A 16,928-nucleotide genomic window follows, 5' to 3' on the forward strand; every position below is an offset into this window, starting at 1 on the left:
ATATCAATAGACGATGTCCCTCCCCATGCGTAGAAAAATAAAAGATGGGTAATAAGGATTTTTCTTAAGCAATATCCAAGGAAAGAATACAAACAAAATTGGAAATTCAAAAGGGAAAAAAAATTAATACTAACAAGAGGGCTGCCACCAAAAGCCACAGAATTTGAAGCAATAACCAAGGTTGAAGTTAGGCGCCACAAGAAGCTACACAAAGTTGATAGAAGCGAAGAAACATAAGAGAAAACGGGCATTTACTCCTATTTGCTATTTATGGAGGGTGTGTGTGTGTGTGGGTGTGTGGGTGTGTGTGTGTGTGTGTGTGTGTGTCTGTGGTGTATGGGTGTGTGTGTGTGTGTGTGTCTGTGGGTGTATGGGGGTGTGTGTGTGTGTGTGTGTGTGTGTGTGTACGGGTGTGTGTGTGGCTGTGTGTGTGGTTGTGTGTGTGTGTGTGTGTATGGCTGTGTGTGTGTGTGGGTGTGTGTGTGTGTGTGAGAGAGTGTGTGTGTGGCTATGTGGGTGTGTGTGTGTGTGGGGGTGTGTGTGTGTGGGATTTTGTGTGTGTGTGTGTGTGTATGTGGGTGTGTGTGTGTGTGTCTATGTGTGTGTGTGTGGCTGTGTGTGTGTGTGTGTGTGTGTGTGGTTGTGTGTGTGTATGTGTGTGTGTGTGTGTGTGACTGTGTCTGTGTGTGTGTCAATAGCAGTGTGTGTGTATGTGTGTGTGTGTGTGTGTGACTGTGTCTGTGTGTGTGTCAATAGCACAAGCTGGATTTCAAGGATAACAGGTCAGTAGACCCACAGAGATACACTTTCAGCCTAACAGCAACAAAGCCTATTAGTTTGGAAGACAAAAGGAAGCTTGGTGAAGGGTATAGTCCATTGCTGCAAACCTCTATACCAGAGAAAATGGAGACAGTTACATCACATTTTCATTACGATGAAATGAAACTTTAGGGGAGGAGTATTGGCAAATACTCATTAGATGTTAGATAAGTTAGTCAAACAAATACAACAATTTATCTACCAAAGAATGGTATTGGGCTTGCAAATTGATTATTTGTTATTTACTTTCCAAAATATTCAACAAAAACTACTTTCATGGCATTGCAAGTTATCCTGTACTCAGCAACAAGTGGTGCGTATAAATCAAACAGTTCTACAACTATACCAGTAATGCATACAAAAACAATTTCAGAGTAGTTTTCGAATCAAAGATATAAATACCTCAGTTCGAGGCTTCATCACAATTGACTTTCCAGCAATGACCGCAACACTTTTAATTTCGAAACAACAATGACCACAGGATCAACAATGGCTAAAATCGCTCCTGATGGAATCTGAAAATAGTATGGCAGCATAATTTAGTGTTTAGCAAATTTAAAAAAATAAAGGTCATGCAATTACTCAGCATGACATACTACAGATTTACAGACCAAAAACCAAGATAACACTTTACCAAAATGAACTCTAATGGTGCTTATACAGGGCAGGCAATTACTCAGCATGACATGCTACATATTTATAGTAATCTAAAGGTCAGACCATCAATACTTACATTGTGCTAAAAATCTCAGCTAGTTAAAATCATGCACAGGTTTCTCATTAACAATACCACCTAAAAACAGACAAGGACATACATTTGTAAGTACGTTTGGACGAGCCTAAAGTGATTTATACAATTGTAGTAGACATAACTCAATAATAAGTCAGGTTCAAATCAAGCTTTAATTATGTATTGCTAAGGTCACATTAATAACTACATCACCTAGTAAAAAGGATGAAGCAATACAACATCTTGGAGCTGTTTTTTTTTTTTTTTGGACAGCAAAGGTAGATTTTATTAGATAAAAGTACCAGAGGTACTAAACATACATTCAAGTTATACATAGGCTACTGGATATAGGAATCAGGCTATGTATCAGTTTGATCAAATCCAGAATTCTGAACAACAAATACAATACCTTGCCCCACAGGTTTTTTGTCTGTAAATAGGCTACGCATCAGTCTTATACATAGGCTACGCATGAACAACAAATATAATTGAAATGAATGATGATGGATAAATAAAATTAAGAAAAAATTATAAAAATTAATACCAAAATAAATTTTTGAAAAATTACTATAACTCTTTCTTTTATTTACTCGTTTATTTTATAAAAAAAATAGACTATATAAAGAAATTTGGGAAGAAACTTACTGCAGTAGGAAGCATATTAATTTCTTATTTCTCCAGCAATCCTACTAGAGTCTAGAAGTCTAGATTCTATAGTTCCAATTGAAAAAATCTATTAAGTTTCCAATTGAAAAAATCTAGTAAGTGGTGTATAGAGATTGGGTGTGACATAGACATTCGTGTTACTGTTACCTGAACTAACTATACAAGAATTAAATAGGAGAGATAAAGAGTGGTGGGGCCAGGGAAAAGCTGAGAAGCAATGATAGCCGTTGATTATGGTGATGAGAGGGGAATGGAGAAAAGTGAAACATTTTGCGGAAGTCTATAAAGATTGAAAGCGTATGAGAGGGAGACACGTATAGCGCAAAAGTGGGGGTGTCTGTTGTTGTCTCTTAGGTTGGAAAATATTTATTCATTATTATTATTCCCTTGATTAATTTAGAATTATCTGAATTTTCATATTTTGGTAGAAAATTTTAGTACTCAACCAAATTAAGCAAAATATACATGACTAAATCCGCGTTCTGTGGGCATTTAATTTTTTCATTTTTATTAAGCCCGATGCTGACATGGCGTGTTGTCATGTCTTGGAGGCTTACTTGCACTTGGTGGATGGGTTCTTGGCCTCCAATTGTCCTTTCAAATACAATGCTAAGAGAAGCTTGGCTAGGTTAATGCAAGACCAAAGGGCCAATGTAAAGAAGTTGTATACTAGCAAGGCAAAATCCCTCACTGTGAATCTTAGTAGGCAGGGATCTATGTCTATGTCTAATTGTTTGCCAAGTCCATCTTAATCAAAACTCCTATGCTTCCCTTTTACTTTGGTTATTATTTATTTTCTTGCCCATAATTTTGACCTGATATAGAATAGGAAAATAATACTCACACCCGAAATACTTATTAAAACACATGGTAAGAGAGACAAACGAAAAAACGTATAAATATTATAAGTAATATAATGTGATAACAAAAATCACTAAGAAATTATGAGTATCAGATAGATGTTTCAAAAAAATACGTGTCTCCAAATATCATAATTTCACAAGGAAAAAAATATCAAGTTTTGTCTTCCCATACAACTTACGTGAATAGAAAGTTGGATTGTACCAGATGGTTGTGATTGTTCTAGTAATTGTATATAACATTTTTGAATATCACACACAAATCAATTATACTCTACAAAATTACATTAATACCATAAAAAATTATTTATTGTTTACATTCACTTGAAAATTATTAATTATTTCTCACTATAAAAACTAAACTAAACACATTTTAAATGAATAAAAAAATCCAAACACACACTAATAATTGCCAAGTTAAAAACTGATCTAGCATAGTGGCCACATTGAGATACAATTCCCCCCCAACCACTGCATGCCACAGCTTGGCCCTACTGTTTTAAATAGCTCATATCCATTGAAGTAGGTGAATTAGAATATTGATCCCACTTAAAGCGTTCTGCGCATGATCCTGAACTACTACTATTAAAGCCTTTTCAGGTTGTGGACTGGTGGCTCAATCAAAAAGGGTATCAAAGAATGGTGAGGGAGGCTTGGATCAATGATCAACAGGGTGGTTGGGGGGGAATTGCTCTTAAAAACAAACTGAGGAATCTAAAATATACTATAAAACAATGGAGTATAGTCAATGGGGATATTAATGCTAGTAAAATTCAGAATTTGAGGCAGCAACTAAATGACTTGGAAACCATAGCTGGTGATAGAACCTTGTCTGAAGATGAGGTTAAGGCCAAGAAATCCATTCAACAACATTTATGGGATGCTTCAAATGCATATGAATCCCTGTTGAGACAGAAATCTACGGCTAACTGGATCAAGGAAGGTGATAGCAACTCAGCCTATTTTCGCAAAGTTATAAATTTCAGAAGAAACTACAATGCTTTTCAGGGACTCTTCATTGATGGTGTTTGGGTTCAGCAGGCTAGTTTAGTCAAGAATAAAGTTCTGAATTTCTTTTTCCATAGATTTACGGAAGATAACTTGCTTAGACCTTCTCTGGATGGGGTATATTTCCCTTCGATTGATCAGAGACAAAGGGAGGGGATGACTGCCCCTTTTTCAGACCAAGAGCTTTAAGATGCTGTTTGGAGTTGTGGTGGGGACAAATGTCCGGGGCCAGATGACTTTAATTTCAATTTTATTAAGGCTTTTTGGAGGGTTTTGAAACCTGAATTCAGGAGATTTGTGGATGAATTCAATATTCATGGCAGCTTCCCTAGAGGCAACAATGCCTCCTTCTTGGCTCTTATTCCTAAAACAATCCATCCTCAATCTTTAAATGACTATAGACCTATTTCTCTCATTGGATGCATGTATAAAGTAATAGCCAAACTCTTGGCAAATAGGCTGAGGAGTGTGATATCTGGGATAATTGATGAAAGGCAGTCAGCTTTCATAAAGGACAGACATATCCTACATGGAGTTCTGATCCTTAATGAGGTGGTTGAGGAAGCTTTGAAGAGAAAGAAGCCAGTTATGGTTTTCAAAGTGGATTTCAAAAAGGCCTATGATTCTGTATCTTGGTCTTTTTTGGACTACATGTTGATAAGGTTAGGTTTCTATCCTAAATGGAGAAAATGGATTGCTGCTTGCCTCCAATCAGCAACCATTTCAATCCTAGTTAATGGAAGCCCTACAAAGGAATTGGCCCCCACTAGAGGTTTGAGGCAAGGGGACCCTTTAGCTCCTTTGCTTTTTAATATAGTGGGTGAAGGTCTCACTGGTATGATGAGAGAGGCCCTTCATAAAAACCTTTATAGAAGCTATCCGGTTGGGAAGCAAAAGGAGCCTATTAATATCCTCCAATATGTTGATCATATAGTCTTTGTTGGTGAGGCTTCTTGGGAGAATGTTCTTGTCTTGAAGGCCATGCTCAGAGGTTTTGAAATTGCCTCTGGTCTGAAGATTAATTTTGCTAAAAGCCAATTTGGGATTTTTGGGGATGAAGTCAATTGGGCTCATGATGCTGCCCAATTTTTGAATTGTAAGCAGATGGATACACCTTTTCATTACTTGGGTATTCCTATTGGAGTCAAACCTTCAAGTCAGGTGGTTTGGGAGCCTTTGATCAGTAAATTTGAAGCTAAACTTTCTAAATGGAACTAGAAAAATTTATCCATGGGTGGCAAGGTCACTTTCATAAACTCTGTTCTGAAAGCACTATCAATCTATCAAAGGAACTTCATGTGGGAGGGGGGGGGGGATCAAGATCAAAAGAAAATTTCTTGGGTCAAGTGGGATGTCATCTGCCTTCCCAAAAAGGAGGGGGGCCTGGGAATCAAGGATCTGTCCAAATTTAATGCAGCTCTGATGGGTAGATGGATTTGGGACTTATCTTCAAATCAGAATCAACTTTGGGTCAGGGTTCTAAATTCCAAACATGGAGGGTGGTCAGCTTTACAAAATGGTAGAGTCCATTGCTGGGATTCTAAATGGTGGAGGGATCTTAGAAAGTTAAATCAGCACAATGACTTCAGTACTATCCATCAAAATATGGGATGGAAGGTTGGATGTGGGGAAAAAATTAGGTTTTGGAAAGATAATTGGCTGGGGGAGGACTGCAACCTTCAGCAGACATATAATCAGCTTTTTCTGATTAGCAAGCAGCAAAATGATCTTATTTCCAGGATGGGCAGCTTTTCTCAGAATACTTGGAGCTGGGATCTGAAGTGGAGGAGGCACCTATTTGACTATGAGGATGGAGTAGCAGTGGCTTTCATGGAAGAGATTAGTGCTATTCCTATTCAAAGCCATATGAAAGACACATTGCTGTGAAAACAAGCTTATAGAGAAGAACAATGATGACATTGCAGGCCTTTAAGAACAATGGGTTGTAGGCAGACATTCCATACTTTGCTAGAATAAGTGACCCTAAAGAAGGGACAAATAAGAGCAATCACACCTTCCACTGTAAAGTCTAGTAATAGTTTCATGCCAATAGAAAACCAAAAAGTTTTTTCAAGCATTGTGTTTTTACAAATTACAAATAAATTATTAGGGATGAGAGGGGTATTCTATAATACCTGTAACCACTTAATTTTAGACACTGGAAGAAAAAGATATCACAATCTTTTCCAGTGAAAGCAAATCATTCAATTAATATGAACATCACTATATTTTTATAGAAAAAAATGAAGAAAAGTATACTAATTCATTTTCAGTCTATGCTAGAAATCTACCAAAACATGCAGACAAAATTTGGTTCAAAACAAAAATCCAGGCCTCCAAACAAGAAAAACTAGATACAAACTTAAACCAACCCAACACACAGTATCTCACAGCCGCAGTAAGTTCCAAGTTCAACAAGTTAGAGTGAAGAGAATATGTTATTTCCACACAACATTTCTCACATTCTCCCACATAGCTCTCTTATAGTCATACTTCATATCATGAAACGAAAATTTATATAGTAGCAGGATTTGTTTCTTCACATTCCCTATAAAATAAACTATTGTTACTGTAGTTTCTCCCATTAAAAACAAACACAATCCACAATCAACTACAGACACAGCATAATTGAGCAAAAGAGACCAAAATCACACGATAGCAGAACAGTCAATAAACAAATTCTCAGATGGCAAAATAGAAAGAACATTGTACTTACCTAGGATCAGCTCCAGACAAGGATAGATAAACCCACCCAGTTGGCTTCACGAGTTCCACGGTCTTAATCTCCTAAAAATGTTCCCAAAGTCAACACCAAATAATTAACCATAATCATCTCAATCAAACCCAAACCAATAAAATAAAAATTTACCTTCAAGTTGTGAAAACCATCACTGGCACGGATGGAAACTTTGCTTGGCGTGTAACTCTCGTCAAGCTTGAAAACGACCTAAAGCACAATCAACTACCACAACAAAATGAAACCCCACATTACAATTCTTATTGATACTTTTATATGGTTAGCCAAGTGGACAAAATGACCCAATAATTTGATAAGAACCTTCCAACAATCCCACTGCACTGATTAAGAACTTACTAAGAAGAGCAACAAACTAAGGTAGAGCTCATACCTTGTTAACTGGCAGCGTAGAAAGCTTTGACCTTTGAGCACCCACGACTGTTCCAAGAGCAGTGTAGGGTTTTCTTCGACCCACAGTTCCAATAGCAGTCTAGGCTTTTCTTTGACTTTTCTTCAATAGGGGGTTCTGTGGGTTCCAGCGAGCGGTTTCCGACAGTATTGAAATCAATGTGGGGCAATGTGGGTGTCGACCGGGCGGTTTCCGACAGATTTCAGGTGGGAGGAGAAAGAGAAGAGAGAGTGCAGTAGGGTTTTCGAGCGCGCGAGTTGTGAAATTTCAACACATTTTAACTTATTAACATAACAACATCGGTTTCTTAAGGATAACCGATGTTAAGATGAATCTGTTAACATCGGTTTTCTAGAAACCGATGTTAACATCAACAAGGTAACATTGGTTTCTCAAAAAAAGTGAGGTTCACTTCAACTCCTTAACATCGGTTTTGTCAAAACCAATGTTAACACTATGAAGTTAACATCGGTTTTGACAAAATCGATGTTAACATATTCATCTTAACATCATGTTAACATCGGTTATTTAAATAACCGATGCTAACATTAAGTAGTTAACATCGGTTTTTATAAAACCGATGTTAAGTAACTCCAATTATTTACAAAAATGCCACCGCGCTTTCATTAACATCGGTTTTTGCAATAACCGATGTTAATTGAGCGATGTAGAAAACCTTTTTTTAGTAGTGATAATTTATTTTATTCACTAATATCGAATCACAATTATGAGTTCTTTTAGGTTAAACTAGTAATTAATCAATATGACATTCAACTAAAGGAATTATAAGATTAATCAAATTGATATGGAAATTCAACACAGTCACAAATTATCGTATTATCATCGAAAGTATTCATATTGATAATTAAACTTTATAAAATCAATGTTTTTTTTAATAAGTATTGATCAAATACGATGTAATTTGAAAGTATATCTTTATTTGAATTAAATTTATGATCTTCTTATAATTTTGTAGTTTTAATAACAAAACAATATTTATATAGGTCGAAATAGGCAAATTGATTGATGAAATAGAACAAGAAATCAAAGAAAATAATGAACTTATAATGTAATAGAGTTTAACAAAAAAAAAATCAAAAAACAAACAAGGTTTAAATTGATAGAATTGCAAAATGTTCAAAATGTAAACTGAAAGCAAAGTACGAAATAAGATAAAAGTTGCAGAAAAATAAATAACAAAAAAGTAATTGAGTCTAAGTTTAGAGAAGAAATGGAGATTTGAAAGAGTATAAAGTTTGGAGAAGAAATGTAGTAAAAAAGAATTGAGTGAAATGTAAATTGAATCAAAAGAAAGTAATTATAGGAATTGTATATTGCACATAAATGAATGGGTTCGAACATATACATAATCCTTGTAACTAGTAGTAATTTTCCTTGTACGATAAAAGTTGCAAAAAAATAAATAACAAAAAAGTAATTGAGTCTGAGTTTAGAGAAGAAATGGAGATTCGAAAGAGTATAAAGTTTGGAGAAGAAATGTAGTAAAAAATAATTGCATGAAATGTAAATTGAATCAAAAGAAAACAATTACAGGAATTGTAAATTTCATAAATTAATGGGTTCAAACATACACATAATACTTGTAACTAGTAGTAATTTTCCTTGTAGGACGTGTTGGTGTAGAGGTTTTTTCTAATCAAGGAAAAATGACTATTGTGCCTATTAGTAGCCTAATTCGACTCAACGGTTGACTTACATGATTCGTACACGTGTACAACTTATTCAAACCAATTGCCCATGATGTTGACATCTGTATCTTCACCCTTTCTACCAAAAACTATTGATAATTGCCTTCGAGCAATGGACTGAAACAACATACCTTCAATGAATGATTTTCTTCAGCTTTTCGAGCAACATACAACTTCACTAACTTGTCCTTAAAGATAATCTTCATTTTCTAAGTCCTTTGTCTTCAATTCATAATTGAATTGAACCCTTCCAAGTCTTTTTTGATTGCTATCTTGAACATAACCTCAGTATCATATTCTCCCAATCCATTTGATTTCTATACTTAAGAAAATTTTATAACACCCTTAACAAATGCCCCTTAAAAAATGCATGTTCGAACTATTGAGAACATCAATTTTTTGTACCTATTCGAACAACTTTCTTTCAAATATCTTAGTATAAACGAAAAAGTGTTTATTCATGTATAAGAATAACTATGTAAATTGCCTTCACCCACATACCACTAACATTTCAAACATGAAGTAACTGACCAATCATGGGCAGGAATTTCGCTTCCCCAACTGAAATAATATGTTTTAGGTCCAAATACTTGTCAAAAGGCATAATGTCAAGCTCTTGAAAAAATTAAAGAATCTAAGCAATTCATTTTTGCTACCTTGATCCAATTCGACGAGTTGTTCCTGAGGAGGGACTTCCTCTTCCATAGCTTCAACTTCAACTTCTTTTCTTACCTCAATTTCTTCAAGGACAATATCAATAGGGGTCTTGGAAGTCACATTGGGATCCTACATGTAGAAATCAAATTTGAGAAAATGATAGTTATTGAAAACTAGATGTCTCTTTATTTGAAGAATAAGTTATGAACATACCCCATCTTGATCACTATCAACTTCTTGCTCTTGGAAAAATAAGATATCTACTACGCCTGTATCTTGAAAGGAAAAACATCATTAAGGGATGGCAATCGAAAATAAAACTTACTAAGCCAATGTGCCATGCAAAATACATCTAATGGTGATGGGTTTGATGGTTTATCAGGAAATTGAGAATGAGGAAGGTACTTTTGGATTGTGATGCAATCCTATCCCACAAGGGCATTTGATAGAAGACTCCAAGAAGATTGGGCCAGAGATGCAAGAAAAGGCCATAGGGTTCTCATGAGCCTTAGGGTAGATTTCGGGCCCATGGGCTAAGTATGAGCCCACTTATCTTTGTACATATTAGATTAAGGTTTCATTATTTTTGGGCCTTGTATTTTTAGGGAACCTAGACTAGTTTTTTGTATTAGGGGTAGTTTTGTAATTTCACATGCATTAAGTGAATATTTGATGTGTGTGGTTGGAAATAAATTTAATTGAATTGGGAGAAGCCCAATCCAATTAAATTTTAGAGGGGGAGGTGAGCATTTTCTTGCTACACCCATTGCCACATCATATAGTAACACTTTGTGCATGTACTTCATGTTTTACATGCCTCATGACACCTAAGCACACTTGGTGGAGAATCTTGGACATGATCTTGGATTAGTGGGTTGAACCATAGCTAAAATTCACTAATCATAATTAGTGAAATTTTGGCTCCAAAAGTTGTCTCCACAAATTCAATTTCAAATTCAAGTGAAATTTGAATAGAAATTCAAATTTCCCTCCAATTTTGTTTGACACTTAGAGCACAAAATTTCATGCTCTTCTCTTCCTCTCCCTTCATTTATCTCCTTCTTCCTCCAAGCTCTTATCCATGGCCTCATATGGTGGTGAGCTTCTTCTAGACTCATCTTCTCCTTGAAGTGGCGTCTCCTCTCTCTCTTCCTTCTCCATTCCGTTGCCATTCATCTTCTAAGAAGCAAAGGAATCCATTGATGAAGAAGATCCTAGGCCGACAAGCTCCAATGGAGCTTACATCACTATGGTGGTGAACTTGTTCTTGACTCATCTTCTCCTTGAGGTGGCGTCTCCAATCATCTTTCTTCCTTCTCCATTCCACTACCATTGATCTTCAAGAAGCAATGGACTCCATTGATGAAGAAGATCCTAGGCCTTCAAGCTCCAATGGAGCTTACATCAGATTGGGACATACTAATACATAGAAAATATTCATTTGAGAAACCAAGAAGTATGTCAAAAAATATATAGAAGGTAGTGAAGAAATATAACTATTTCCTCTATTTCTTTCTGAAGAACTAGAACCTTGGAGAGACTAGCTACAGTTTCAAAAGCCTTCTCCGTATTGACTTTGATGGTCGAAGCTTTTCGTCTCCTGCTTTGTCTAGACTTTGAAGGAACTTTGCTTACTTGAATGCCACAAATAAATCAGTGTCGATTCACATGTAGAAAAATGAATAATTTGTTGGATCAAGTGGCCTTGGAATGATTAAGAAGGGGGGATTGAATTAATTATGAACGTGTCTTGACTAATTAAAAATTTATCCTTCTTAATATTACTAGATTCAATTAGGCTTTACTACTAAGTTATGAGAAAGTAGAGAACAAAAACAATAACTTAGACAAAAGTAAAGCAGAAATAAAAAGTACACAGCGGAAAGATAAAGAGTGTAGGGAAGAAGAAGACAAACACAAGATTTATACTGGTTCGGCCACATCCCGTGCCTACGTCCAGTCCCCAAGCAACCACCGGTTCTTGAGATTTCCAATAACCTTGTGTCACAACCTACCCTTTTGCGGGCGAGCGAGGCAAGGCTCACGGGTGCGTCTCCCAAAAGAGGAAAATGCGCGGAGTCGCCACCAACGTTTATTTGTGGAAAATGTCAGAAAAACTGAAGGAAACCGGTCATGAAGAATATTCCAGATTCGGGAGTTGTATTTACGTTTGAGGAAGGTATTAGCACCTCTCACGTTTATCCCAAAGGATAACAACCTTAAATTAGAATTGTGTGAAATTATGTATTTAAACTTTTATTTCTTTTTAATTTTTGAGGTCGACAAAAGCAGGGCTCTTGCTCCTACGTAACCTCCATCGAAGAGGAAATCAGACCTACGTAGTTCTTTCAAAAGAGCGAATCAAGCAATTCTTTTTACTTGGAATGAGGTCCTTTTAAGGCGTTGGACCTTAAAATGACCCATTTTCACTTGGTGAGAAAAACTGAGGTATCGAACCTTAAAATCTTTTTTAGTGATTTTTTGCGGATGAGCTTGACTTTGCGAGTTGATTTTAGCCTTAGTTTCACTTTAGTTATTAGTCAATTCAATTAAGAAAGAGAAATCCCAAAGAGAAACGTCCGATTTGATTTTTTTGGTTTATTTTACTAAAATATATTTTTTGATTATTATATTATTATTTTACCTCTTTTTGGTTTCCACCGTGGTTACGGCATGACCAAACGGTCAGATTTCATTTTAACCGAAATTAACGAATATTACAAATCAAATGATCGGTGAAAATTTATTTTATTTTTTTATTAGGCAAGAAAATGACTTAAGTAAATGACTAAAGCACGTCAAAAGGGGGTACGAAAAGTAAATGAAACAAGAATAAAATTACGCGAAACAAATGGGCACCACCAAGGGTACATAGAATGAATTGAAAAGTTCGATTTCGGGAACTTACCGGTTGAAGACCGAAGAACGACGAAGAACGACGAAGAACGGTTGAAAATCATCGCGAAATCACCCACGGAAACGTTATGGAAGCGCCTCGACTTGGATTTTCTTCACGGAAACTATTTTTCTCACTAATTTTAAGTGATCCCAAAGTACCAGAAGGGCTGAACCCCTTTCACCTTCACTCCTCCCTCTATTTATAGGAAAATAGGGGAGGAGCTTGCCACCCAGCTCGCCCAAGCGAGCCAGGTTGCTTTCTCCAGAAGCGTTGCCTTCTGGAGGAACATCCTCGAAGGCCCAAGTTGGCCTGGTTGCTATTTGCACCCTTGTTTTACTAAATACACCCCTTTGCTTTTTTGGTGATTCTTTTTCCGTAACATTACGAAACTTTACGAATTTCGTAACGATACTTGTTTTCTTTCCGTAAGGTTACGGAACCTTACGGGTCATGTAATTACTTCTTTTTTAGCTTTCGGAATGTTACGGAAACTCACGGATTGCGTAACAATACTTCCCTTTGATTTCCGGTATGTTACGGAATTTCACGAATTGCGTAACAATGCTTCCTTTTGATTTCCGGCATGTCTTGGAACTTCACGTATTGTGCAACAAAGGGTGCCAAATACCTCGAAGTGGTCAACAAAAGGTTGCATGCCATCAAACAATAGTCCCCGGACGAAATTAGGGTATGACAGTTGCCCCTCTTTACTTACCTTTTATCGGAGATAAAGCAAAGATAAAACACTGATTTCGTCCGTCTTCGCCCTTTCCGTGATTACTCTATGACGACTTCCGTCTCTCCTTTTCTTTCTCTGCACAACACAAAACAAACACACACAACAAAAACACCAATAACATAATATACACATATACACATGTTTGGCGAAGGAACCAATCGGGAAAATAACAAAAAACCATATTTCCCAGTCACAGGAGGCTTTGTGCTTGATGACGGAGGACGCATGAACAGCGCTAGGCAATCAATTCAAGGGGCTCTGAATAGGATGCTGGAGGATACACAAAATGCGCAAGGCAATCAATTCGTGGGGCTCCAAACTCGATGGTGGAAGATGCATGAATGACAATCAATTCATGGGGCTCCGGTTAAGATTTGAGGGTGGAGCATAGACAAACAGCGCTAGGCAATCAATTCGTGGGGCTCCAGACTCGATGGTGGAGGATGCACGAATGACAATCAATTCATGGGGCTTCGAATAAGATTTGAGGGTGGAGGATAGACGAACAGCGCTAGGCAATCAATTCGTGGGGCTCCAGACTCGATGGTGGAGGATGCATGAACAACGATAGGAAATCAATTCATGGGTCTCCAAATAAGATTTGAGGGTGGAGGATAGACGAAAAGCGCTAGGAAATCAATTCGTGGGAATCCAGACTCGATAGTGGAGGATGCATGAATGACAATAAATTCATGGGGCTCCAAATAAGATTTGAGGGTGGAGCATAAAAGAACAGAGCTAGGCAATCAATTCGTGGGGCTCCAGACTCGATGGTGGAGGATGCATGAATGACAAGCAATTCATGGGGCTCCGGATAAGATTTGAGGGTGGAGGATAGACGAACAACGTTAGGCAATCAATTCGTGGGGCTCCAGACTCGATGGTGGAGGATGCATGAAGAACAATCAATTCATGGGGCTCTGAAAAAGATTTGAGGGTGGATTATAGACGAACATCACTAGGCAATCAATTCGTGGGGCTCCAGACTCGATGGCGGAGGATGCATGAACAACGCTAGGCAATCAATTCATGGGTCTCCAAATAAGATTTGAGGGTGGAGGATAGACGAACTGGGCTAGGCAATCAATCCGTGGGGCTCCAGACTCGATGGTGGAGGATGCATGAATAACAATCAATTCATGGGGCTCTGAAAAAGATTTGAGGGTGGAGTATAGACGAACATCACTAGGCAATCAATTCGTGGGGCTACAGACTCGATGGTGGAGGACGCATGAACAGCGCTAGGCAATCAGTTCATGGGTCTCCGAATAAGATTTGAGGGTGGAGGATAGATGAACAGCGCTAGGCAATCAATTCGTGGGGCTCCAGACTCGATCGTGGAGGATGCATGAATGACAATCAATTCATGGGGCTCCGAATAAGATTTGAGGGTGGCGGATAGACGAAAAGTGATAGGAAATCAATTCGTTGGGCTCCATACTCGATGGTGGAGGATGCATGAACAACGCTAGGCAATCATTTTTGGGTCTCCAAATAAGATTTGAGGGTGGAGGATAGACGAACAGTGCTAGGAAATCAATTCGTGGGGCTGCAGACTCGATGGTGGAGTATGCACGAATGACAATCAATTCATGGGGCTCCGAATAAGATTTGAGGGTGGAGGATAGACGAACAGCGCTAGGCAATCAATTCGTGGGGCTCCAGGTTCGATGGTGGAAGATGCATGAACAACACTAGGCAATCAATTCATTTGTCTCCAAATAAGATTTGAGGGTTGAGGATAGACGAAAAGCGCTAGGAAATCAATTCATGGGAATCCAGACTCGATAGTGGAGGATGCATGAATGACAATAAATTCATGGGGCTCCAAATAAGAATTGAGGGTCGAGGATAAAAGAACAGAGCTAGGTAATCAATTCGTGGGGCTCCAGACTCGATGGTGGAGGACGCATGAACAGCGCTAGGCAATCAATTCATGGGTCTACAAATAAGATTTGAGGGTGGAGGATAGACGAACAGCGCTAGGCAATCAATTCGTGGGGCTCCAAACTCGATAATGGAGGATGCATGAATGACAATCAATTCATGGGGCTCCGAATAAGATTTGAGGGTGGAGGATACACGAACAGTGCCAGGGAATCAATTCGTGGGGCTCCAGACTCGATGGTGGAGGATGCATGAACAACGCTAGGCAATAAATTCATGGGTCTCCGAATAAGATTTGAGGGTGGAGGATAGACAAACAGTGCTAGGCAATCAATTCGTGGGGCTCCAGAATCGATGGTGGAGGATGCATGAATGACAAGCAATTCATGGGGCTACGGATAAGATTTGAGGGTGGAGGATAGACGAACAACGCTAGGCAATCAATTCGTGGGGCTCCCGACTCGATGGTGGAGGATGCATGAATGACAATCAATTCATGGGACTCTGAATAAGATTTGAGGGTGGAGGATAGACGAACAGTGCTAGGCAATCAATTCGTGGGGCTCCAGACTCGATGGCGGAGGATGCATGAACAATGCTAGGCAATCAATTCATGGGTCTCCAAATAAGATTTGAGGGTGGAGGATAGACGAACAGCGCTAGGCAATCAACTCGTGAAGCTCCAGACTCGATGGTGGAGGATGCATGAACGACAATCAATTCATAGGCTTCTGAAAAAGATTTGAGGGTGGAGAATAGACGAATAGCACTAGGCAATCAATTCATGGGTCTCCAGACTCGATGGTGGAGGACGCATGAACAGCGCTAGGCAATCAGCTCGTGGGTCTCCGAATAAGAATTGAGGGTGGAGGATAGACGAACAGCGCTAGGCAATCAATTCGTGGGGCTCCAGACTCGATGGTGGAGGATGCATGAATGACAATCAATTCATGGGGCTCCGAATAAGATTTGAGGGTGGCGGATAGACGAACAGTGATAGGCAATCAATTCGTGGGGCTTCAGACTCGATGGTGGAGGATGCACGAACAACGCTAGGCAATCAATTCATGGGTCTCTAAATAAGATTTGAGGGTGGAGGATAGACGAACAGTGCTAGGAAATCAATTCGGGGGGATCATGACTCGATGGTGGAGGATGCATGAATGACAATCAATTCATGGGGCTCCAAATAAGATTTGAGGGTGGAGGATAGAAGAACAGCGCTAGGCAATGAATTCGTGGGGTTCCAGACTCGATGGTGTAGGACACATGAACAGCGCTAGGCAATCAATTCATGGGTCTCCGAATAAGATTTGAGGGTGGCAGATAAACGAACAGTGCTAGGCAATCAATTCGTGGGGCTCCAGACTCGATGGTGGAGGACGCATGAATAGTGCTAGGCAATCAGTTCATGGGTCTCCGAATAAGATTTGAGGGTGGAGGATAGACGAACAGCGCTAGGCAAACAATTCGTGGGGCTCCTGACTCGATGGTGGAGGATGCATGAACAGCGCTAGGCAATTAATTCATGGGTCTCCAAATTAGATTTGAGGGTGGAGGATAGACGAACAGTGCTAGGAAATCAATTCGTGGGGCTCCAGACTCGATGGTTGAGGATGCATGAATGACAATCAATTCATGGGGCTCCGAATAAGATTTGAGGGTGGAGGATAGACGAACAACGCTAGGCAATCAATTCGTGGGGCTCCAGACCCGATGGTGGAGGATGCATGAACAACGCTAGGCAATCAATTCATGGGTCTCCAAATAAGATTTGGGGGTGGAGGATAGACGAACAGCGCTAGGAA

The 16,928-nt window shown here is 38.7% G+C and overlaps 1 protein-coding gene across 1 annotated transcript in view; it reads right to left on the bottom strand.

Moving 5' to 3' along the window:
- Positions 1–6,690: 6,690 nt before the first annotated feature.
- Positions 6,691–16,928, bottom strand: part of LOC121173677 (uncharacterized) — an 86,754-nt gene continuing 76,516 nt past the window's right edge. Inside the window, exons 2-6 of the mRNA XM_041010343.1 lie at positions 9,595–9,724; positions 7,212–7,258; positions 6,953–7,030; positions 6,800–6,870; positions 6,691–6,694 (exon numbers count right to left, since the gene is read on the bottom strand). Of these exons, the coding sequence (XP_040866277.1) occupies positions 6,691–6,694; positions 6,800–6,870; positions 6,953–7,030; positions 7,212–7,258; positions 9,595–9,724 (330 nt within the window). The remainder of the gene's footprint in view (positions 6,695–6,799; positions 6,871–6,952; positions 7,031–7,211; positions 7,259–9,594; positions 9,725–16,928) is intronic.

Source organism: Glycine max, chromosome 16, assembly GCF_000004515.6.
Source record: "Glycine max cultivar Williams 82 chromosome 16, Glycine_max_v4.0, whole genome shotgun sequence".
NCBI lineage: Eukaryota > Viridiplantae > Streptophyta > Magnoliopsida > Fabales > Fabaceae > Glycine > Glycine max.